We start from the raw sequence: 26428 nt of genomic DNA on the forward strand, positions 1-26428 counted from the left end.
CTTGTTATACAGATGTTTATGCCATGATTCCCATGATTATCCCAGATTTTGCTGTTCCAGATATGGCAGCAATTCCAAATTCCAAATCACTGAATAATCAACAGGACGTTAAATCATCAAGATCAACAATGTCGTGCCAGGACCCACTATTTTGTAATATCATTCTTCTCACTCTGCTAAAAACTTGAGAAACTCTCAAATGCCACAGGAGGTATCTCGATTGAGGACCGAGATCAACAAAGCAGCTTGTACAGGTATCCCTAACTCAATCTCTTATAGGACAGGAGAGGCTGATTTGGGCCACAGGATGGACAAATTCCTTTGTTGGTTGGACAAAAAGCAGATGAGTTGCAGAAGGACTTCTGGGGGGGAAAAAAAACTCATAGAGTGGATAGAATATCAATTCTGTTTCCAAGGTTTTACAGAAAGTGAGGCAGACACAAGCAAATGATGAGTAGTACAGATAACAAAATGAAGAATTTTAGTCCAAGATATTTAAGTAACTGTCACAATTGCCACTTACTTTGCCCTGCATATGCGTTTTAATCACAGATAGTTAACGAGAGTGAAAAATAGGCCAATAAGCATAGAAAATAAAACCAGCAAGCTATTAAAATGAAATGGCAGCTACCTGTTACTAAGGCATTTGGGATATAATTTGGAATAGAATTTCCTTACATCCAACAGGCTACTTCTGTGTTTACCAATATTGTGACTTCTGTAAGACATTATACTTTGAAGAAAGGAGAAGTGAGCTCACACCCAAAGAAGGCTCCACAGCCAAAACGTTGTGTTTCCTTTCTGCTCTTTCAGTTTAACTTTAACCTTTAACTTCTTCCTTTGCAGTCTTCGCATGCTGACGCAGCTACCTAGTTGAATTATTATACTTTGTTAATTTAGGAAAATAATTTTAATCCTTACGACACTAATTAGTGCCTTTTAAGTGTAAGACTGTTAAGATTAAATATCTAAGCATTCTTTTGGGTACCTAAATACTTGCCAGTTTCTTCATATTGCCAAAAATATAAGACTTAAGCACTTTTACTGAAATACGGTCCTTATACAGTAATTCTGAAATAAAAAATGAATAGAACACCAGATTTCTTGTCTTGTTCTAAAGACATTAGCTGTAATGAAAGAGAGATGGACTCATCAACATAATTTTAAAATAATGCATGATGTGAAATTGGTGCACAAAACTAAACATTTAGTTTTAGCGTATGCCTTTTTGGGAGTTTCATGTTCTGTTTTTAATTCTTAAAATCACCTTGCTTCTTCAGCCTTATAAAAGTTTTGTCAAATCTTGAAGAACCTGCACTGCTGCACTACTATACTAGTAAGTTGTTGCAAGCATGATGTATCTCATCAGCATTTGAGCACTTTCCTCTAAAATTCACAATTAAAAGTAGTGCTTTGTGTGTAGGATTTCTTTAATGAAAATTAATTGAATGAAAAAAGTCAACAAGGTGGTGAAGGTCCCCATAGCTTCTATAACATATATTTAATTCCGAAGGGTTGAAAAAGCCATGTAGGCCTGAGAAAGAAAATATCATTACCAACATGCAATGTACAATCAAGTCAATGCAAAATACTCTCTAGTTTAATCTTTAATCCCCTTTATTACAATTGTTACATACAGTAGTAGGAAAACAGCATGCCCTTCAACACAATGACACTTCAAAACACTGCATTAAAATGATTACTAAAAAAATAAAAAGGTGAATATCATTGGAACAGTAAAAAACATACAACACAGCTATCAGCAATGTACCTGAAGTACAAAACTGTAACACAAAGCCAAATATTTTTAGATAAAATTAGATAAAACAAGCAAACAAACATTGGAGTACTACTAATAAAATACAAGAAATGCATGACACTGGAGAAGTAGGTCTTCCTGGACAAGAACCACAGGTGAAATTTTAAGCTTGCGGAAAACAGTATCACAGTTAAAGCAAGGCCCGAAAGAAACCCAAGATGGTCCAATACCAGGCTTATAAGTTTTATTTTGGGAAACAAAACCTTTTAAAATGTCAATGAGAAAGAGCAAATAACACAGTTTTCTCTTTACCAGTAGATATTTGTAATTGTATTTGGTGGGTTTTAATAATAGCTGGTTCTCAAAAGGGCTGATGGATTCAGAACAGAGTGGATTCATTCACACACGCAAAAATATATTGTACTCTCCCCCCTCACTTCCATTTTCCATAATGCTTGTAGACCCACAGAATCTCCAAAACCCCTCTCTAAACTGCAGTGTACTTTTTAAATAACGCAATATACTTGGTTGTTTAAAAATAGAGTAACACAAGGCAAAAGTTACAAATGGATTTTAGAAAATTCTAACCAAAGGAACATTTGTTCATTACATCATTTCTTTTATCTCCGTTTTTTATTATTGTACAGTCAACAATTTTCAAACCGATTTAACTGTTAACAGAATATTGTCTGAATTATATTTTTATGGTATCATGTTTTTAATATCTGAATCAACATGAAGAGTTTTTAATGCAGAGTTTTAAGACAGTACTGGACTGCTTTCGTTTTCTTCTAGAAAAAGTGAACTTTCAGTATTCAGGTGGAAATGAATTAATCATGCTTGTTTGAGTGTTTGCGTCCATGCGTGTCTATTTGCACATGTGTATCTCTATATATGACTATATGTACACAACTATTTATGGAAACAGGTTAGTTATTGATGTTGGCTGTTAGCAAATCACGTGACAATCACATTAAGGACATTTTCATTAAGGAAAATGGTGAACACAAGAATAAACTGTATATACAATCCATCTGCTGATAAGACATGTTAGTAGTATCAGAATGGTTCTCTCTTATGGAAAAATATTTTGTCTTGCATAGACATCTTTCAACATAGCAATCCACAGAGACAATACCTGTGTTACCAACACATGCCTAGTGGAAAATCAACTTTGTACCTACCCACTGTTACAACAGCACTAACAAAAAGAAAATACTTCTATACATTTCCAACTAAGCACATTTTACAACTATTAAATAAATGCCCTCAGATGCCTCTATGGAGCATAAAAAAGTGTGAATAATCTTAAAATCTGAGCAACAACCACTCCCATCCAAGGACTGGAGGGTCATGCAAATCTCATTCCATTTTCATAAATCCCCCCCAAAATTAAAAATACAATACATATTACATTTGTCATCAAGCTCTTAGTTTAAGTACAGCAACAAGTGTAAAATATGGGAGGTAAAACACAGAACACATGCTTGGCATCTCATTGCAAAGGAAACAGGTTTTAATGAAAGTGCACAAATTCGCAGTTGAATAGATGTTACTCAAGCAGATATAATGTGTTTCTTAAAAGCCAATAAGACTTGACCCACTTAAACATATGGACGAAGATGCTACCTTTACCCATTTCAAACTCTGGAACCCCGAGAGCTATAGGTTTGCAAAACGATGACCTGGAGTAAAAGTTTTAGGAAGAACTTGGCCTGAGATAAATCTAAAAAGGAGGCATTTCAAAGCAGAGGCACCTGGTAAAGTCATGACAGCACTTCAAATGTGGATTATTTGGTAGGTTTATCACAAGAGGCCAAATAACATTAGCATTAAAAAGATCCTGTGTCCACTCCCCTACGCCAAACTGAGCAGAGAAAGCCTTTGGCAGAGGATGAGTCTGTGTGGTGAGGTTCTCAGATAGGCTTTGTGGTGGTGTTGTAGACAAGGCGCTCGGTGTCTTCGGTGGTGGAAATGGTAGAGCCGTTAACATTCACACGCGGCTGCCTTCTGGCCCGTTCTCTCTTATTCTTCAGGAAGCAATACCCTAAAATGGCCAGCACAATTGCTATGGCAACTCCAAGGAGAACAGCCACAGCAATGGAACCTTAAAGAAGTGAGAACAAAAAAAAGAGAATCGATATTCACAAGTCTTTTCAGAAGATTTTGCAAAGAGCACACGTATTGTATATGTGCTGGTGCACATGAACCTCTCTGACAATGGGTGGAAAACAGGTCCAGGACCAGTTCTTGACTTATTCAAAGTGAAAATAAGATAAAAATGGCTTCTAAGTTACAGTTACTGTAAACAGCTACATGCAGGTAATAAATAACACATTGATACTTTTTGTTACTACTGCCACGTTTACTAGTGCTCTAGGCTACTCTTTATAAACTCAGGTCAGACAAATAAAAGACAAACAGTTTGACAGACTAGTAGCAGCTCAATTCTCACAGGAGTCGTTGTATCCATTGTATCCATTGACAATCCACAACAGTACCAAAGAAAGTAAAATTTCCTTTCTGTGGATATATATTCTGTAGAATAAAGCCATTATAATTTTTTACCTTTTTTAACCTTTTTCAAGCATTTAAAAATTAACACTTGAAATACCAGGGGGTTGTATGAAAACCTAATGTGAGGCAGTGAATGGAAGCATTTACTGTTAATTTGTTCAACATTAAGCACATTATTCCAACATTTCTCACCTGATTGAGACTTGTCCGACTCCTGACGTTCAAATAATCCTCTTGCGAAGACATCTTTTTCTAAAAAATAATTTCATTTTAAATGAAGAAAATAAGCCTTGACACTGGCAGAATGTTCTCATTTCCAAGATAAAATGAATTTAGCATTTTCTCACTGCAATCAAAATGCATTTTACTTAGTAATGACATCAAGAGCTAGATTTAAAAGGCCACATTTATTTTAATAGCATTACAAAAGGTGATCCACAAAAAATACCACAGAATACACAGAATGATTGTCCAAAGCATTGTTGTATTATATTCAGTGATAGAACAAAATACAACAGTGGTTCTCTCTAAAAAAAATGCTTTAAAAGAAAAAAAATAGTTACAGAACTAAAACAAAACCTTTTGTTGCAACTGTTTTTGTTTCTATGTTGTTGACCACAAAACTGTGTGGGGAAAAGGATGTCACACCTGTTACTCCACTGCAGGCTTTCTGACATTCTTCCTCGGTCGCAAACCTGTTGTTACTGCCTTGACAGCCTCCAAAGTTGAAACGATGGCAGGTCTTAACCAGGGGGTCGTAGTACCATCGGGTCATGCTAGCACGGCATGGACCGGTCATGGGAGGTTCAGTACAACGGACTGGAACAAAGAAAAGATAAGTTTGTTTTAAAGGACAAGAAGGCAAGATTTTTTTTTAAAGGGGGGGAATAAGAATGATGCCACAAGGCAATTTCTAAAAAGTGATCTGCGTTCCTGAATACAAGACTTTCAAATTGCTACTAACGTGCTGCATCTCCCACTAGTTGAATCTTTAAGAAAAGCAAAAAGGGATCTTTTGTAAATTCTGCAAAACATGGCACAGAGAGAGAGTTCTGAATTATTCAAACAAAGAGCTTTCCTTTATAGGATCATTCTGACCAACAGAATGACCTCTCATATGAGCACATTGGCTCAAAATAAATTATAATTTCCTTAAAAAACTAAAATATTATCTATCCAATTAATCCATCACATATTCGCATAGATATAACTTATAACATCTAACATAAATTGTGGATAGTGTATATACTGTATATAATATAGATAAACAAACCATAAAAGGAAATAGGAAATGCTTCAAATAATTAATGGCTTACTATTTGCTAATTCTTTTATGTACAGTGGTGGACACAGGTAGGAATAACAAATTTAACAATTCAAATAAACATATATGGACAGCCCAAATCAAAAAGGATACTAATTTCAAATTTCAAAGAGCATGAAAAATACAAAAACTGCATAACGTAGGTTATGTAGAGCTCATTGTAAATGCTTTTGTTTTTTTAGCTATTCTTTATATCTGCAGGGGTTTCTTAACCATTACTGTACAAATGCTAAAGAATGCAGGTATGGTCATCAAGAACATTGAATTATAATACCAGTTATAATTTGTGTGGCTTTTAATATGTAAGCACTTTCAAACTACCTGTACGTCAGATATTAAAAATAACAACAGCACAGCAAACATCTCATATATAACAATTCATTGTTGTTGAATCTGCATTAACGTTTTGAAATAAAAGTGGAATCTTTAACATCGAGTTCGGTCTCATATCTTTGCAATGCTACAATGCTCCCCTAGCCATTGTAGAGTCCTTGTTAGCAGGTCAAGTAACTCATCACTAAATGCATCAACCACAACCGCAAAACATCTTTATGTATTTACAATTGTAAATGCATCACATTTCCAATTAACTTAATTCACAAAATTTGCGATGATATATTGAATCAGTCTTATACTAAATTTAACAACCACCTAAATACCTAGTTCATATAAATAATTTCAAAGATGGATCATGGTACTATTATAAAAAATAAAAACTGTCACTAGATCACTGGAGAAAACTTTAGTCTTGCCTTTTTCCTTCTCAATGTCAATCTCCAAGAGACGGTTAAAGGTTCTATTGACTGTAAGAGAAGAACAGTTAAGACATTAGACATTATATTTTTACCATATCAGAGGATCAGGTTAAAATCTGGATATTGGTTAAAAATAATGATAAAATAGCATCCTAAATGACCACAGGGTGTAGACAATGAAAGGATTATAATTTTAGAAACCTGAATAGGAATTACAATATATTTGTAGTATGCTATAAACTGAAGTGAGCATTTATCCTTATGGTAATTATTTTTTTAACTATAAAGCCAAGATTCAGCAAAAGAAACACAGAATGTTTACTATTATATCAATAAAAATAAACAAAATCCACACCTCTGCAAGTACAGACTTTTGGGACACATTCATAAAACAGGAACCACAATGCAAAGTTGTTTTCTTCTCTGAATAATTTAACAGACGGACAATCCTACAAATGTTTGCTGGACAGAAATATCCCTAAAAGGCTTAAGAACAACCCACAACACTCAAAGTGACAGAAAAGTTTTCAATCAAAAACATTCCTGCATTTTGGCTTAACTCACCTTCATCAAAATATATTTATTATGTGTTTTCTAAAATTAACAAAGTATGTTTGTTCATACCTAGGACAAGGACTTCCAACCTTTCTGGGAGGATCAATTTAAAACATTTAACAAGACAAAAGGTTTTAAATAAATACATCAAATTGGAAAACTGAGCGGATAACCATTTTTAAATGCCACGTTTTTCCCTCAGAAAGAAACTATACTGTATTATTAAATGCAGATATTCACTTGTAAACCAGTAGTGAGAATCCCAATTTTGAAATACGTTTGTAACTTACGGGACTGGCAAGAAGCCTCATCTGATCCATCGCTGCACTGCTCAATTTGGTCGCACTCCAAGTCACCATTAATACAACAGCCATTAGCACAGTGGAACTGGGATGTTGAGCATGGAACAGTACAGTCTATAAGAGACAGGACATGAGGAAATACCTTTTGCCTTGTACATAACATCTCATTCATTTTATATATGTATATATCAAATGTTAGCTGTTTCAGAAAGAGTGTCTATAACTCTCAACCATTCTTTTGCAATTTAACCAAAAAATGAGACATGATTTTACAAGTTAATGCTTTCAAAGACGGAGAGTGGTCAAAATGTGAGAAATGTTCAGATTTTCACCAAAATCTCTATGTTTACCTGATAAATATATTAGTATATAATATTACACATACTTTATAATATGCTACTATGACTGATTCACCTAGATTTTGGGAAAGCATCTTCAAGAACTCAAAGAGGACTGAGCAGTAATGGTGGTGTAAAGCCAGTGCTCTTCACCCCTAATCTCATTACATTTATAATTCCAAAAAATAGGTTTGGAGCATATTACTTTTAAAAAGAGTGTGATGTGACACGTTTTCCATCCCACAGCAGACATGCAAAGTATATTAAACAATGTCTGATAACAGGAAACAAACCATATTCACTTTAATTTTAAAGCCATGAGCAATTTAATTTTTATTATATTGAAATCCATCAGTGGTCATGTAGTTCATGCCACAGCACAACATGCCAATGTAGGTTTGTGAAGGACTTGCTTAAACACTTACCAGTAGGATGCAAAAATCCTCTACCTCCAGGCACCACTGGGGAATCAGTTGTAACTAAAAAACAAAACAAAAATACATCAGCCATCAGAGGGGAGGAGAACAGAGTGATGAAGCCACTTCATAGGCCAAGATTTGTAAAGACCAGGGGAAAATTTGGCCAGGACACCTGGGTTAATACCCCTACTCTCTTCGAGAAGCACCCTGGGATTTTTAATGAAAAATTTAGTTTAATCAGATGGTGCCTTTTTTACAGTATAGTGTCCCTATCACTATACAGGGGCATTAGGACCCACACAGACTGCAGGGTGAGCTCCCCATGTTGACCCCACTCTTCCAGCAACAACCTTAACTTTCCCAGGGGATCTCCCATCCTGGCCTTCTTAGCTTTAGTGGGTTGTCAGTTGTGAGTTGCAGGGTGATATACAGTAGCTGCTGGCAAATAGCAGATTAAGCATTTCCTAATTGGATATTAGACTGTGCTGTCCTAATATCGGTCTTTCTTGTATATTGGATATTAGTGTGTCAAGTACACACTTTGGGCAGTTACTGAATGACATTTACCTTTCACCCCATCGCAAGCATTTAAGCAATCCTGCTCCGTCAAGTAATTGTTGCGGTTTTCCTTGCATCCCCCAAAAAGGAAATCTTTACACTTCTGGTTAGCAGCATTGTAGTACCAGCGAGGAAACGAGCCCCGACATGGGCCAATTTTCACTGGCGCAAGACAGTGATCTAGGGAAGAAACAAATTTAAAGTAGAAAAAGAAACTGAAAGCTAATCCTGTAGCACATTAAAGCTCTTTTTGTTTCTGAAGTGTTCATGGTAAGAAATATAAAGCAGCACAAAATAATGCACAAGGCCTATGTATTTTTCAAACCAGAGATATCAATTATTGCTGATTTCAAATGAATGCCACATATTATGAATTGCAACTCATCTTAAGCACCGTCAGCCATGAGTTACTTCCAGATCCCTTCAGGTCTCTTATTCGTGTTCTGTGAGAATGGAATTTGCCATACTTGAGTAGTTTTCTTAACTTAACTCTTAACTTCTAACTTAAATTTTCAGCATTAATCAGCTTCACAAAAATGCCACATTATCGGGGTGAGGAAAAATGGGGCACATGTGTTTTCACAATGTTGGAACGTGGCATAATTACTGGGTAATAAATGTGGCACACACTCTTCAAACAATCAGTCCTGAAATTATTAATATCCCATCCAGGCTAAAAAGGAGTTCAAGCAAAAGTTTTGCGACTCTAACAGATATTTTATAGGACTATTTTGTGACAAATAGCATTGTTGCTGACACCTTTAATAATTACATAACTTAGTAGAAATAATATATGGTAGTGTTATATAAAGCCTAATTTTCACGTTGAGTGTTACATAATTAGGGGGTGCCTGTATAAGGTCAGTCAATGACAAATTCCAAAGAATTTAAGGGCTGCAAGTTCAGCACACATGCAGCAGAGTTATGCAGGAAAACAAGCAAAACGCAAATATCACTTTGCTTGCGTGTAGTCTTCTACACGTCCAATATGAAAATTAAAACTAAAAACACCTAGGTATTATTTTTAGACACCTTTCACTTGTCAGCCATTTTACTTTAGTCCTGACTAAACATGGTCAGGACCAAGCATCTCATTATAACCACCACAGAGAACATTGGCTAAAATAAATACAAATGTTTAGTTAAAGTATTTTTACTGTGATAATTAAGATACCAGTACTATGAATATAGTCCTTATCATCAAGCTTTAACAAGTAAAAAAATACACTAATCTCACTTTTGAATGTTTGTCCTTTTATCTAAAGCAAATAAGAAATTAAAATTACAAATACAAGTGTGCAAACACAGTATGATAATTTTCTATGTACATGCCACTTCTGGCCCTTTTTAATCCTACTACGTTCAATTCTTCTGTTATATTTTATATCCATTATTTCTGTACTGTTTATTCATTTCCTAAAACATGCATCATGCCAAAAGTCATTAATATGATATTAATGATATCTATGTTGTTTAACACTTCACAGTTCATTTAAGAAATGGAAGCACAGAAAAATTTGCAGCATTTCTGCCAGCAGAAAAAAAAACAGGTTTACCTTGATTTTATACTCAAGTATAACATTAATACTAAACAACTTATCAAGAAGGTGAAATAGAAACTAATCCCAAAGAGAAAGTAGCTTGGTATACACTCCCTCTACTCTAGAATTATTTATTAACATCGTTTCAACATATACAAGCCTACTTCAGGACAAATGCCAACCAATGTGACATTCATCACATTTTTGTTTGGTGGGATGTGTAGAGGAATGATTTATTCCTATTATTAAAAAATTAAATCTCATGGCACAGTGAAAAAGCAAAAAAAATATTTTTTCAAAGCATAAGGTTTTGAAGAGAAGTGAAACAATACAACACAGACAGTGAAAACGCATTCAAATTGGGTAGATTGGGTATACTTATATCTATATTTACATCTGTACTTATATTCATGTGTGATATGATTTTTCTGCGTACTGTTCTGTTCTAGTTTGTTCTTTGTGTGTCCTGGACTGTGAGTAACTCTTTTAGTGCACCCCTCACTGTACTGATTGTATTGTATGTATTGTATTATTATTATTATTATTGTATCATTCGTTACACTGTGACTGTGTTGTCTGTGTAAAGCTACTGTTGCACTGTAATTTCCCTCACGGGATCAATAAAGTATCTATCTATCTAGAAGGAAGCCACCAATATCAAACCTTGGACAAGAATCAAAGAATCTGATCGACTTTTTATTTAAAACCAAGCCAAGTCCAGGTTAATCCAAGATTTTACATTTTTGGATATGATCCGATCTAAAATATAAACTTTTGATTAAGTGTAAAGTATATTTTGTATCATAACTTTTAGGCCATTTGCGTTGCTAAAAGATAAACCTTGACCTTAGTATTCCAAATGCCCTCAAAGCATTTTTAATAAGCTACGAAAACACGTACAATTTGGGGATCATGAAAAAATATATTTAAAAAGTATATGTAAAATGAAAACTGCAATGAAAGTTTTGATCAAAAGCATCCACGTAACCTAACCCAACCCTATCTTTTGTTTTATTAAACAAAAATGTTAATCTGAAATGGGTACTGATCAAGGTTATATTTCCTTAAAATCCATTTAAAATTTCAATTAAGTTGGGGGAATTTTTAGGTTTAGTTTCCAGTGAGTTGCAGATTTCATGTTGGAAATGTTTTGCTACACCTAACAAAAATGCCGCCACCTCTGAAAATGAGAGCCCCGCACTATTACTCAGTGACTCAGCCCTGAAACCAGAAAAACCAGTTCCTTAGGACTAGGTGGAGAGTTTTGTCACTTCCTGTTTCAACACACACTGAGTTTGGAATGGACCGAATGCTCCATCCTGTATTTGATTCTGGGCTTGCTAGAATTTCTTTAGAAACCAGCCTCCAATTAAACTACCAAGGAAATCAAAATATTTAAATACAACCACACCCAATGCACCCCCTGTAGATTTGGGGTTAATGAATATTAACTGATATTAAATCAGTAATACTACTCAACAGGAAAATGTATTCAGGAATGTTTATTGAGACATAGTTTTGGCATAACCTACTTGACTGAGGGTCAACCCCCGGCCATAGAACAAGGAAGTTAGGATCCATGGGCAGAGTGAGGAGATAACCAAGGGGGAGCTATGAAGGTTACGATGGGAGGAGGGGTGGACAGAGGAACACAAGAAAGTTGTCTTACTCTGGTATTGATAGATTACTGTGATGTGGAGGATTATGAATAAGAGCAGTAAAGAGTTGTGAAGAACTTGGGTCCTGCTGTCCTTCCCAAACTTTCATTTAAAAAAAATCATAGTTGATAAAAAGCTCCAAGCTTATTTAAAACAAACGCCACAAAATGTTAATACTGGTGCAAAGCTGGGCGTTATAATAATAAAAATAATAATAATGTTGCTTTATTAGCCCTATACAATTTCTTGCATTAGGAATTAATCTTTTTCATACCCTAGCTTGCTCTCCATGAGACACAGACACACAGACAGGAAGAGAAGCTTGGGGTCAGAGCGCAGGGTCAGCCATTGTACAGCACCCCTGAGCAGTTGGGGTTAAGGGCCTTGCTCAGGGGCCCAACAGAGTAGGATTCCTCTGCTAGCTGCAGGATTTGAACTGGCAACCTTCCAGTCACAGACACAGATCCTTAGCCACAGAGCCACCACTCCGCCCTTATGGCTCATCAAATGGACACAAACAATTTAAAAGGGCAAAATTACTTTTAACGAATGAGTGAATAGTTACAGAACAACACTCAAATATAGTACATGACTTACACCTGTTCATACAGGGGGATTTCAAGATGCCAGCAAACTATTTCCACGTTTTTTACAAGGCAAACATACTGGTCAAAGCTGCTTTCATGTTACAGAAGATCTGATATTTTCATACTGGTGAAAATGGCTGATACTTTACCTTTAATTTCCTGCTTTGTTTTCTTTCACTTTTAATAAAGCCTTGGCTAACATGACATGTAGTCTGTAAACTGTTTAAATGTTAGTCTTGTTTCTTAGAAGTGGAATTCAAAATACAAAGTACAAGTGGGTGTACACTGAGACATGCAAATTAGACCTTATTTGCATTTAAACCCATACATTTTTCCATTAGGGTTTTAAGAAGGTTATAGCTAAACTACAAGATAAAACCCTCACCATTATAGACAAAAGGGAGAATTCAGGCAGTGACTTGGTAATAACTACCCATGACATTAAAAAAGGACATGGCTGAATTAACGTTAGTTCAGGAACGGTATAAGAAGGTGAACAACAAAAGCAAAAAAAAAAAAAAGCACACAGTAGCACCGACAATGGAATTAGTGCTAAACATTCAAGCTATTTGATAATACACCCAAGGAGTTGTTTTAACTGACAAAAGTCCAAGCATATAGATATAGCAAGAATTCCTAAGCAGAACAGGGCTAGAATACCTAAATATATGTTCTTCTCCCCTGTTTTTAATAGTACCAATTTCTAGAAAGAAGGTCACTTCGTTGAACAGAAGTGTCATTCTTTAAACTTTTCACCCATTAAGTAGATTGTAAAGTCAGATTCTAAATTGAAAAACGCTTATCAATGACTCTTGCATACAAAGGGAAAATAACTTATCTGTCCAAGACAGAAAGAGACAATTATTAAATTTAACTGGCATATGATATTTTTGACTAATATAAATGCAGAGTATTGTATGCTTTGTGCCAAACACACAGTACGCATCTCCCAAACTAATTTCTTTAGTGCTCAGCAAAGCAAATATTTTAGTTTATTTTTTGTTTCACAAAACAGGTTAAAATCATGAAGACTAAGACTAATTTCTATCCACGTTTGTTGTTAATTATACACGTCAGAACATCAAGTTTTACTGAAATTTGTAGTAAAACAAAGCCTTAACTATAACTAACTGTTAAAATTGCTGTTAGCTGTATTTCAAAAGTATGTTAAATTGCTTAAAGCCTCTGAACCTAAAAATGTCCCTAGTTTTTCCCTTAATTGGGTTCAAGAGTGTTGCAGAAAACAGCTTAACACACAGAAGACAATATCACAGTTCAGAAAAACGGTATATATCCTTATGAGTGACTAATGGTTTAATCAAACAAATTTATCTTTAGCTATTGATTGAAGGTGCATTTTAAATACAATGGAAGACAACCTTGTGAGCAAGGTTGGTGCATATTGCTTTTCAGTCAAACAGTAGAATTACAGTATACATTAGAAATTTCCAGTAAATACAAACTAGGAGACTTGTCTCTCTTAGCAAATGGAGGAAGAATGATATTTAAATGAATGTCTGACCTAGAGAACATCACATTCTGTCACAAAATGCTCTAATGACAGGGAATGTACAGTCTCATTTTTCATTTCATGTAAACAAGCAGAATAATCCAACAGAATATGGCTTGAATTAAATACTTTTATAATATATATTGCAATGTGGCACATCTCTTTCTACAAATTAGAACTTTGATCAAAGTTCAACATTCACTCCTAAAACAAAAAAAAACAAGCCTTGCTACTATTATATAAAACTGCTGTATTCACCTCATTCCAATCTATTTTAATCTAATATACTTTGATAGCAATACTGTAGAATTACAATACCTTTATCTGTCATTTTTATTTCAAGATATAATAATTTATTTATGGTTTTCTATCCAATAATGTATTTTACCAACAACTTAATTCCTGGAATTCTACATAAGTGATCTGAGCAGTTGACAATTACTCCATTTTAGTTTACTCCATTTTATGACAGTATTGCATGGTTTCTCAGCCTGGCCAAAATCCATTAGCCTCGATCTTAATAAATCCCAGCAATGACTCAAATTCAATCAATTAATTGATTTGAACTAAAATCCTTGTTGGAACAGTTTCAGAACACAGATTCTAGAAAAATCAGGAAGAAAGAATGCAAAACAAAAATAATAAGGGAGTTATGCATTTATAAGGAACTGCACTGTTTGTTACTTACAGGCTATCAGTCACTTCATCGCTATAAATAAATATGTCGAAATTCTCAGACTGTTTTGTTTAAATGCAGGACAGGACATGCAACAATTTAATCAAAAGACTTTACAGCTATAGTCTTTAGTATTGTAACAGTAAATATTTTTAACATTTTCTTCATATTATTATAGACTTTTTGTTAGAAACGTTTTGCTGACTTTAAAAGTCAAATAATGTGTTCAGATTAAACTTTGAAAAGCAGAACCAGTCTTGTAGAACAAGATCAAAGAAGAACAACTCTTCTACTTCAAAATCCCTAAGGCATTTTTTTCATAACAATGTCTTATAAGAAATGCATTTTAAATGTTTCTGTCTTGTTATGGTGGAAATTCCTAACTAGCTGGTATTTTCAAAGATACAGTATCTCAATGTATACACTCAAGAAACAAAAAATGACATCACAAAATATTACCAACTGCAGCCTATACAGACTGAAAGAGCTGGTGGAGCCAAACTGTTGTTGTATTATGAAGGAAATGTAAAAAGTCCAAATGTAAAAAGTCACATTTACAATACAACCTCAATAACTCTCAAACTAGAAAAGATAGGCTCTCCTGCTTGTTGAGGATTACGCTGTCTAAGTTTTCCCCAACTCTTTTTGAAGCACCAGCGCCTGTAAAGCTGGAAGAAGTTGTTGCATCGGTCCAATCCAATCCAGTAATTAACTGGTTTAGCATAATAGCTGAGTTAAAATGATTTTCTTCAGATACACCACAGAACTATGACCAAAGAAAAGACAGTCCTGGACTAAAACCATCTGACCAATTCTAAATGAGCATTTTGGAAATCTTTGGTGGAAGAGAGTTGAATATGTGCAGCACTATCTTGTTTCAGTAGACTGCATCTGTGACTATGGGGTTTCTATTTCCCACTGTAAGCATTTAGTCATCTACTGTATCTCTCTAGATTGAACCTGTAGGGACTAATGCAGACCCCTATCTATCCCGAAGGCAAGGTGACTGCTGGAGTATTACAAAACAAATGTGGAAAAAAGGGACAGTAAGAGACTTCTTACTTCTAGTCCACAAAACAAGGAACCAGAAATTTAAATTCCCATCAATACTTTTGGACAACCCTGCCCTAAGGGAGTCATTCAGACATGGAGGAGCTCTATATCTCTAAGATTAACTTTTATGAATAACAGAAAACATCCTTATAAATATAACAGATAAGAATTTTTTTTCTTAGAATGAAACAGATTAAAACTACAAATTGATTTTAAAAAATTGAGCTCATAAATGGTTGGCTATATATTTATAAGAGACAAAAATACAAGCAAGACAGAATACAGTTTTTGCTTTTAACATTTTACATACAGTACCCCTTTCTATGCCAATAATTTAATTCATATGCATCATGAAATGACTTTTTATTAATAGAGATTCTCTAATAACTGAGATAGTTCTGATACACTAGAATGATAAATGTTAAGAAGTTTTATTTCATTTTTCAGATTAAATTGATTTTAAATAAAAGTGTGAAGATTTTGAAGGTCAAGAATAATGCTAGTTATTGCAAAAAACAAAACAAAAACAAATGCCATTTCATGAAGTATCCACTTGTGGGGGATTTGAAGTAGTCTAAGTTATAAATGTATTCTTGAGCTCTTTCAACAGACTGCTTTTGTCTGCAAGTTTTTTTCTTTATTATACACAATGTAGACATTAGCTTTTCCTATACCTGCCGAGGACAGGGCTGATAAAAGTTCATCTTAAATCAACAGAACAATACAATACTATGCACAGCTGCAAAACATGAAAATAAGAGTACAACCGGAAGGTCCAAAAAATCATTTAGGATTAAAAACACGCTGCTAAGCCATGGTATTAAAATTGATTATTGATTGGTACCTGGGTACTTTCAATAAAAGGTCTGGATGAGCTCCTCAAGTCGATAAGCTACTAGCAACCAAACATGCATGATGTACAAATGGCCCCCTATCACATGCAGCTTTCTTGCACTGTTAGAATTGTTCTGAAATGTAATGCCATGCCATCCAAAACAAAAATATTTCAGGATAATACCAATAATTACAGTAAAGCTTATCTATGTGATGTCTGGACAATAGACAACAAAAGGACTCCTTAGCAGGAATGAAAAATCTGCTTTAAATAATGCATTAAACAGGAATATGTACAGTAGTACATATTCTGCATTTAAAATGCATTAAAACTTTCATTGAAAAATTAGATATTACTACTTGTGAGATGTGAAAAACATTTTTCCAACTATATATTTGAGCAAAATATATTTGAGAACAACAATATAATTAATATTATGAAACTGGAATAAAATACTGTTACCTAAAACTAGCAAGTCATATTACACAACCTAAATTAGAACTGTCAAAAACTGTGGGGAAAGAAAAGTGTCTTCTCAACTTAAATTGTGATATTTTTATGCACTTATATAAAGACACATGGTAATTATTATACAGGCTTACAGTAGGTAATACACAGTATAAACAATCAAACTGATCCTCATAAAGATCAAACCTCAAACAGAATTGCACAAGGCAAACCAATGGGGGGGATTAAATTCAAACTTAGATGAAGAACACAAACATTATTGAAAAACTTCAGTCTCTCTCAGTGGTGATCAACTCTAGGCCTGGTATGAATAAACAAGCAACCCCAGAATGAATGACACTTTCATCTGGTTAACCCCAAACCCAAACTATGGTGGTTGTACAATACTCACTTTCTGATTGCTCTGGTGTGAGCACAAGAATGTTCACTTGGGCGGAGTCAGACTGCCCAGCTTCATCCATCACTGAGAGCTGAAAGACGTACATCCCAGGTACGAGACCAGTCACCTGAGCTTGGTCATCCAAATCAGTTTTCTAGGATGCAAAACAAGAATTCATTGAGTCCAGCTTAGCTAAATTTCTTAAATAGTGTATGGTTCTCAATCAAATCTCCTAGCACTCTCAAAGTGTAACAGATGTAAATATCAGTAGGAACAAGTTTAATCCATGCTGAAAAAAGAAGAAAGAAAACACAACGTTTCGGCCGTGGTGACACCTGAAGAAGGCTCCATGGCCAAAATGTTGTGTTTCTTTTTTCAGCATGGAATAAACCTATTACTTGTTCCTTTGCAGTCTACGCATGCTGACGCAGTTACCCACCTGAACTAAATATCAGTAGTATATTTATCCTTATAGAAAGCAGTATTATATCAGAAAACCCATACCTGATATTTATCTCAGAGAAAATAAATGTATTAGAAACCTACAGAAGGTTAATGTTGTAATGTAATTTTAATAGAACTTTGATGAGGATGAAGGTAAAGAAACATAAGGATACTTATAAGGATATTAATAATTCAAATGTAATCAATGTTGGTTATAATGTAAGATGTTATTTGCTTAGCTAAACAGGATTTAATTCACTAAATTGTGTGATTAGGCCACGCCACACAGTGCGTTTTCTCAAAATTCACCCACCTGCAGTTTGGCTGATGGGTTTCCCTTGATCATTTTCCACTGGTAGTGGACAATCTTGTGGTCATCAGTACTTTCAAGACCATTCAGAATCACTGTCTCGTGGGGCTGGACCACTTTGTCCTGGCCAGCATTGGCAATTGGAGGTTTGTCATCAACATCTAAAACAAAACCAAATAAAGGTTTGATTAGAAAACAAATGTAAAAAGAAAAACCAGCTTGCTTATTTTAAATAAAAAACCCATCTGAAAATTATCAGTTAAATATTTAAAATATCACTGTTTTGTTAAAATATTTTTGGACAATATACGCAATTTCAATTGTGAACACTTCTTAAAATTTAACCACCCAGGGCAAGTGATGTTGATTTTGAACATGAATAATTGATGTGACAAGGATACTATGTGGTTAAATGTAATATTCAGGTTAAAAACAAAGATCACAAACTCAGTAAATTATACTGTATATATGCGTATCCATCTTTTGTGATGTGGGGGGAAAATGTATTTGTACAGAGACTTTTAACTCACAAAGAAAATTACTTTAACAAATATTTTTTTTTAACTTTCCCTCCCCTTACTATACAGACCTGTTTCCAAAATATACAGTACCACTCAATTTGTGAAAAATGAAAACTTGATTTGCAGCATAGCCCTTAAACTCAATAATACCGTCAAGAATAAATACTTTGGAGTGGTTCCTTAAAACATTATTCTCATCAACAATTTAAAATGATTGAATAGCAAAAAAAAAGAAAAGGAAATAATATATAAGATATGGGGCACTACTTGAGATTTAAAAGTTTAGTTTACTCTATACTGACAGGAGGGGGATAAACATGATGTAATTAGCAGACATGGCTGCCTAATGAACACCTAACATGCATAGGCTTGTACAGGGATTCACCAATCCAGCAGGTTTTAGAGCTTTCCATGTAAAATGGGGCACGACGGATCACGTGCTTCACAGGAGTTACAAGCTAAGCCGACGTTAAGAAACATTCTCTTTTGTCATGCATTTTTTCTTACTTAGCTCAATGATGCAAGGAAGCTTCATCTTAAAGAAGCTATAACACTGTAAATTATGACAATGTTACCAGTGCAAATAAACTATCATATAAGGCTATGTACTGCAAAAGAAAGCAATAAATATGACAGTTCTACAGTTCCACCATGTCTGGGACAGGCTGTGAGTGGTGTTCTAAAGAGGACAGTACAATTTGAAGAAAAACCATTCCAAACTAAAGGCTGGCATTATGTTAAGACATAATGCATCCTTTGTTTAATTTCAGTCTAGCTTCCAGTCAAACACTGCTTTTATGATGGCTCTTTTGGTTAGGATATAGACTTAGTTCAACAGAAAAATGATATATAAAGCACATGGGCAATTATTAATACAAATAATTATTTTGGAATACAAGCTAGGAAAGTGTGTGGCCACTCTTTAAAGCAAAGAGATTGCAAATACAGAACAGTGTTGTGGCATTCTGTCCCACTGAGATAATAGAACCATGCATCTGGTCTCTAAGTCCTGGAAGTCATATTGTCTTGTACTTCTGTGACATGCTCACTGACACCAATCAGAGCTGACTGCATCAAACAGTTGACCTGACTTATCTCTACAGAAGTTTTGCCTATTCAGCATCTGAATTCTGTACAGATTATTTTTATTTTAATTTTTACGGGGTATAGTATAATAATATACCATAATACAGTATAATATTTTAAAAATTATATTTGAAAAGATGCTTTTCAACATGTCAAAATCAATACTTTTAATATGATCAGGAAACATCAAGATCTATCATAATATTGACCAACCCTAAAACACAATGCATCACTTGAAACTTTCTGTATCAATCTGGCATCAAAGAAACTGCCAGACTGCAACATAAATGAAGACCAGAGGGTAAACACAAATGAAAAACTCAGCCATCACCAAATAAAATCACTGATCAGGTATCTGTGATGCAAAATGAAGGGAGAAGCATGCCTGTGGTTTGTTTGTAATATAACCGTCACATTTATGCTAAAGTGGTAGCATATTTTTGTCCTAGCCAGTAGTGGACACCTGGGTTATGGAGGTTAATAAGCAGCTTACAGCTTGAATCCATCATGTGACATTTATGCCATGACTTTCAAGATTTATCCATAGAAGATTTATCCTCAAATTATGAAATGCACTCTAGAGGTTTCACTGGCATCTTCAATCACTAACTAAACATCCCATTAAGCTTGGCTAACTTCGCCAGTAATTGGCTCAATCAAGTGACAGAATTTGAAATGAAAAACAGATCTGAAGAAATTCATCTTAAATAGACAGATAAACACAGGTATTTTGGAAAAATGCTTAACATATTCATTTAACCTTTATGTTGCCTAAATCAGCTTTTCACTGAAATGGTTTAAATTGATAGGCAAATTTAACCTACAAAAAACACTTAAATACACTCTCTATGCTACTTTCTCTCCTACAAAAATCATTACAATTTAAAGATGTGTTCAGTTTAAATACTGTACTAGATACTTCCACTACATTCTTGTCTTTGATAAACCTATTTGAATAAATCTTCCTTTTAGTTAGGAACTAATTCAGGAAATATGGATTACTATGTCAGGATAGGAGGAAGTAAAAGAAATGTTAGAACACTTTGGATTTATTCAAATTTCATAATCCTCCACGAAAAGGACATGTGATATGTTGCACTATTTTTAAAGTTCATGTACTAAACTCTGTAAATCAACTGCACACAGTGAAAATACATTTCACATTTTAAAGGTAATGCAGTGAATACAATGTTATCAACAGCTTTATCATTTCCAATACAACCATCAAAAGAGAAAGTGTCTTGTCAGCCTGGAAAGAGTGCTGTCCCTAGACCACAACCCTTTGGACCATGCATGCTTTTATTACACAGACTATTCTGAGAATTACAGACTTCTCACTCTACCTGCATAAGAGCAAAACTAAATGTTTGCCTTTACATTTAGAAACGAAGCCTTTTATGTTATTCCCATTTAGGCTGTATATTTGGGCTTCAGACAGAGGAATTGTTTCATGTTATTTTGAATCAAAAGATGTGGTTATTCACATACTGTAATTTCAAAGAAACATTTGATGAGAATGAAGATCCAGGTGAGACTGTAATTCCTCATTAACACTCCACAGCGAAATAAATCTTAAGAACTGGTTATGATCTTTATATTTATTTCCTTACAAAATAAAGATGTTTTAAAAATAAAACCTCAAACTTAAAAAATGAAATTCATCCAACATGCTCTAAGAGAGCACTGTACCCTGGTTAGATATAGAACAAAACAACGTACTGAATTCAGAACTTAAGACTGATCACATAGAGCTGAAAACAGCAGACAGAATATTCTTCAATAACAATGAAATCTTTCATTTATAAGAATGAAACAGATCACTAAAACAAAATCTATAGTCTTGTAAATGCTCTCCAATAAATAAATGTAGATTTTGTTAACAACAACAGAACAGACAAAAACGGGCATAAACTGTACTCCATCTATGTGCATATGGTTCAATAATAAATTTCAAACATTCAAAACTATAAGAAATAAAAACAGCAATTTCGCAACGTAAATTCAGTGATATTGGACCCAAAAGATTCCAGTCCTTAAATGTGAGTAGTTATATTGTGAATTTTATGTGTGAATAGTACAAATTCCTTGCTTTTATATACTGCTTTTCATTCCCCACATGTAGTTAATACAATGAACTTGAAATAAGAAAGAAATATTCACAAAGTTTTGGTTGAGACAGGATATAAGAAGGGGAGTTCTGAACATACTGCAAATTTGTTTAAGACATGTTTGGATACAGCATCAAGCACTACATTACAATACTCAAGCCTAGAAATGACAAATGCATCCATAAGCTCCTCTGTAGAAGATTGGAAGAGACAAGCAATGTTATAAAGATGAAAGAGGACCTTAACAACATTGTGGTGAGTTTCCAATATAATACTTGGATTAAAGATGGTCCAAGTGGACTGATTTAAGCACCATCAGAACTCTTAACTGAACAATCCTATAGCTGGTACAACGATCCAGTCACCATAACTTCAGTATTATTACACTTTAGATGTACTTTGATGCTCAAAATGACATATTGGCATAATGCAAACAATTGTACTTTTGAAGTGAAGGACTCCTGTTTGTGGTGAACTTCTAGGTCTAATAGTGAAGCCGGAATCCAAAGACCTAATGTTGGACTTGGAAACTAAACTAAAACTAAAAAACTCTGATCTAACCTATAAACAGAAGAATAAAATATGAAGGAGAACAGCTCCTTGGCTATGTTAGTTTGAAATATTTCTAATGCCATATAATGTTAGCCATTATTTCAGCTAATGTATTTGGTGTAAAAATGTTTGCTAGTTGCATGAAAGTCTATACAAAACTTGAAAATGTTGAAAGATTTCAAATGAGTAGCAAATCAGACCATGTATTAAAGATTCATTTTAAGAGGGGTTCCACACAATATTACAACACATCGTTCCTATTCCCATTACTACTCGAAAATGTAATTCTGGAACACAGTTCTAAATGGCACTGGGACCGTATCTTCAATTCTGTGACATCCAAAACTGACCTTTACACTTCCAAGCCCCCCAACCAGCATTCATTTGCATCAAGAACTCTCTTCAACACTTGTCAGATAAGCTACACATTAACCTCTCAATGTTTAGCCCCTGGTCCTTGGTTAACGATATCAAATGTTGTCAGGTTTTTGACAGTGAAGCTAACGCTGTATAAAATGTAGGTCATGTATTGTGTTGGAATAAAGCGGAAACACTTCTGTTGTAAACTTCTACTGTAGAAGCTGACGGGTTAAAAGTAGCAAACTACTGGAAGATGTTCAGGTACTCCTACGTACTCCAACTTAAAGGAGTACAGATCAAACATGCGACCCTGTTAAATAGGAAGTGAACGGTTTGCGGCTTACCGGGATTGTTTTGGGGTCCCTCCACGAATTCCTTGTTGACGGATTTCGATATATAATTGCTGAATCCTTGTTTTTTAGCAAACCTGCACACATAAGTCTGCTTGTAAAGGCAATCGAACAGAAAGCAATGCTTGATCAAGCCCTCCTCCTCCGCGTTTTCCATCAAAGCCAAGTTGCACTTCGGGTTTTTGCAGCAGGCCCTCACACATTCTTTTGTTCGTTGCACTTCGGGAGAGGATAGAAAAGTTGCTCCCTCTTTTACCGAGTCGTCTGTATCCAGAACGAAGCCGGGCCTCCCCGTGGTGAAGTTTATTAAGCATTCTTCTCCATACGTCTGTGCCTCTACTCTGACCGAGTACAGTATTTGCAAGAGCAGTGAAGTGCATAGGAACAATCCAACATGTAATGAAGTCATCTTCAAGAAAGGTAAAAGGGCTTTGGGCTTAATTGTTTTTTTTTCCTGGTGTGCTGTAAAATAACCAAGTAGGAATGATAAGATTATTACCTGTCTCACAGGTTTACTGTAGCTTATTACTTTGGAATGATCTACACATTGACCATTACACATATTGGGCTGCCTAATTTGTTTAAATTAGTTGGTATCTGAACAGTAAGAGTAAAACGTTTTGTATTCGGTTATTTTACGTTTTTCACAATATATGTGAAAATCAAGTAATACTTCAGTTTTTTATAATAAGGCCACACTTACCCTACTGCTCGAGATGGAGTCTCCGCTCTAGTTCACGGCTTATCTCGAGCAACCCCCTTCTTGACCAGTCCAGAATAAATACGCATGTAGACCGGGTGAAATTTTATAAACCTCCGTTTTACTTACTTACCCCTATGTTGGAAAGAAAAAAAACCTCACTGTCGAGTTTCAGTCAAGACTGACTCATTCAAGCTTCGTCTGGGTGGTTCCTCCCGAGAATAAGACGACACAAACAATTTAACCCTTTTTTGTTTCTCAGGTGTGTCACTACCTGTGTAGAACCCAGGAAGTGAAATGTTACACCACACGGAACACTCGCGGTGACGCATCTCGGGGGCTGGGTGTGAGAACAGTTGCGACCTTCTGCGGACATCACCTGTCACCGCCTGCGAACGCAGACAGGTGACTGGGAAAGCGTCGGATTTGCTAGTGCGGTATTTCCAGTTTCACAATGAAGTGGGTAAACATGTATTTGACAATTCTCGAGCTATAGGATAAATACGCTTGGGCAAACCTTTTGATACAATTTCGTTTAATTTTATAGCAAGGTCATTAGATATGTAGCCGTTCGGTAAACAATCAGTAAAATAAAAATACACTCTAGAATGCATGAACTGTGGAAAGGTTTCTTAACTGATCGACGAACAAACCATTAGCATTTTAATTAAATAGTTAATTTATCTTAAAAGCTGCAACATTTTTATGTGAGGCTGCCAGCAACACATCACGTTTTGTACAGTGTTGCTGGTTATCCATAGAGAAGATATCTGTAGAATAATAAAATACGTAACTGTAAAAAGCAGCAATTTACAATAGTACCCCACATATACAGTAACTTGGCATAGTCTGCAATAGTCCCATAACATGTATTAATATAAACTTAAATTACTACCTTTTAACGGGTATGACACTAAGATGACTGAGTTAAATGAGATATATCAGTTATTTGAATTCTGTGATGTCTCAGGATGATCTGCTCATCTGAATGATTTGCTAGAGATGTTCACACAGAAGCACAATTTTCACAAATGGAACCTCTCTGGAATATAACAGTGAGTCAATACACACAGAGTACAAATTATTTAAATTCATCATAGCAGCTTGATATGTCCATTTGAAAACCTTTACAACTTGGTGTTGCCAATGTGTCAGTATTAACTGAAAGATGCTAGAGGTTTCACACAAATGGGCTGTCAACTGTGTGTAACAAAGGTCATCGTGGATAATAAGACAGTATATCCGCTGAGCGTTATGATGTGCTATCCAACTTCAACAGCTAAAGTCTGCCGACCCAAAACTACTCTCAGTCACACAAACCTAGTGTGTGACAAATTCTTGCAACTGGAGCAGTCAGATAGAAGTTGAAAACATTCCTGCATGATATTCATGGACGACAACATTTTCAAGGGCAAAAGTATGTGTTTGCAGAAATGTGATACCCTGTTTGGGCAATTGGACAGTACTCTTCATAGACTATCCTGGACTAGCTTAAATTGTCAAAGGTTTTCCACTGTAATGGCCTGAGATGAACACTAACCCCATTCCAATCAGGAATCTTACCTAGAAAGCAAGTGACCGTGAGTGCATGGTAATGTACAACAATTGATAAACTTACCGATAGTGCAAAAGTATGTTGTGGGAAATTCTTCAGTAGAGAAGCCTTGTGCAGATTCGGCCTTTATTGAGCTCAATACACATAGAATGCACCGCACTAGGTCTGCCTTCAGAACAGACAGCTAAAAAAGGGATTCACAACTTTTTGTGTTTCTTTAAGCTTGCAGATATGTGATAAAGAAAGAGAACAAAGAACATTTATAAGCCAATTTTCTTGCAAAGCAGTTTTAACTTATCATTTTCACTACAATTCCCCTATTGTCCAGTGATCCTGGACTGTTAACATTCAATGACATGCACATTCTCTCACATCTTGTTTACCTTTTTAACATTCTTCTGACAGAATTATACAGTGCAGTGTTTCATATTCTGTTGAAAACAGAATTCTTTGTTAAACAGAGACAGAATAGTATTAAATTATAATAACAACTTGCTTTAGGGAAAGGCCTTGAGCTACTAATTGTAGCTTAGCCACCACCCCTGTAAACCCTTATATTAGGCTTGATAATTTGCTCATATGTGTCCTTCAAGAGGAATCAATCCATCTATCCATTTTCTAAAGCACTTAGAAGATCTTGAAGGAGGACCCAGAGCCAAACCAGGCAAGCAATGTCAGAGCAGTTTGTATGTTCTCTCCATGTTTACATGGATTTTGAGTCCTCTGGTATCTTCCCACAATCCAAAAATGTACTTGTACAGTAGGTTAATTGGCTTCTGAGAAAATTGCCCTGGTGTGAGTATGAGTATGTGTCTGTGTGTGGCCTGCGATGGATTGGTGTCCTGTCCTGCCTTGTGCTTGTAGCTTGTTGAGATAGGCTCCAGCTTCCCTGCCACCCAGAATTGAATTGGATGAAGTGGTTAGAAAATGTATGTATGGATAAATAAAGCAATGCAACAGCCTTCCAAAACAGTATGATAGAGTTGATGGACGGGTAGTATTTCAGAAAGAGGTTGAATGTTTATAATACATACATTTTTAGATCAGTATTGGAAGATAAATACTACATGCAATTGAATATGAGTAACTATTTAACTTGTAATGCATTAAAGAAATTGAAATAATGATGAACTAGGCAAATATAATTTACATGTATTGGTAGCATGTGGATTTCTGGGGAATTATAGATGTATGTAATAGTATGTGTT

At 35.1% G+C, this 26428-nt stretch overlaps 1 protein-coding gene across 3 annotated transcripts; it reads right to left on the reverse strand.

Annotated features, from left to right (window-relative positions):
* Positions 1-1599: 1599 nt before the first annotated feature.
* spint1a (serine peptidase inhibitor, Kunitz type 1 a) lies at positions 1600-23957 on the reverse strand. Of its 3 annotated transcripts, none has more exons than XM_088648508.1 (11): positions 23799-23957; positions 22960-23427; positions 17992-18149; positions 17247-17388; positions 8537-8707; positions 7976-8029; positions 7201-7326; positions 6353-6403; positions 4925-5095; positions 4469-4528; positions 1600-3866 (listed from the first exon to the last, which is right to left on the reverse strand). In XM_088648508.1, exons 2-11 carry the CDS (start codon positions 23372-23374, stop codon positions 3676-3678), a joined length of 1539 nt encoding a protein of 512 aa, XP_088504634.1. In that variant the 5' UTR covers positions 23375-23427; positions 23799-23957; the 3' UTR covers positions 1600-3675. The 3 variants fall into 3 exon arrangements, with proteins under 3 accessions (XP_088504634.1, XP_088504635.1, XP_088504633.1); XM_088648509.1 differs by having other exon boundaries at positions 23795-23955; XM_088648507.1 differs by having other exon boundaries at positions 23669-23955.
* Between the last annotated feature and the right edge of the window lie 2471 nt (positions 23958-26428).

This window comes from Lepisosteus platostomus, chromosome 10 (genome assembly GCF_059453375.1).
Source record: "Lepisosteus platostomus isolate fLepPlt1 chromosome 10, fLepPlt1.hap1, whole genome shotgun sequence".
Taxonomy (NCBI): domain Eukaryota; kingdom Metazoa; phylum Chordata; class Actinopteri; order Semionotiformes; family Lepisosteidae; genus Lepisosteus; species Lepisosteus platostomus.

What these genes read in the sequence shown, in the direction of transcription:
- spint1a (XM_088648508.1), bottom strand. Translation starts at nt 23,374, where the DNA reads ATGACTTCATTACATGTTGGATTGTTCCTATGCACTTCACTGCTCTTG. An exon ending in ACCCATCAGCCAAACTGCAG is followed by an intron (nt 17,389 to 17,991) that starts GTGGGTGAATTT and finishes TTTGCATCCTAG; the next exon opens with AAAACTGATTTGGATGACCA. An exon ending in TGAGGCTTCTTGCCAGTCCC is followed by an intron (nt 6,404 to 7,200) that starts GTAAGTTACAAA and finishes CTTCTCTTACAG; the next exon opens with TCAATAGAACCTTTAACCGT.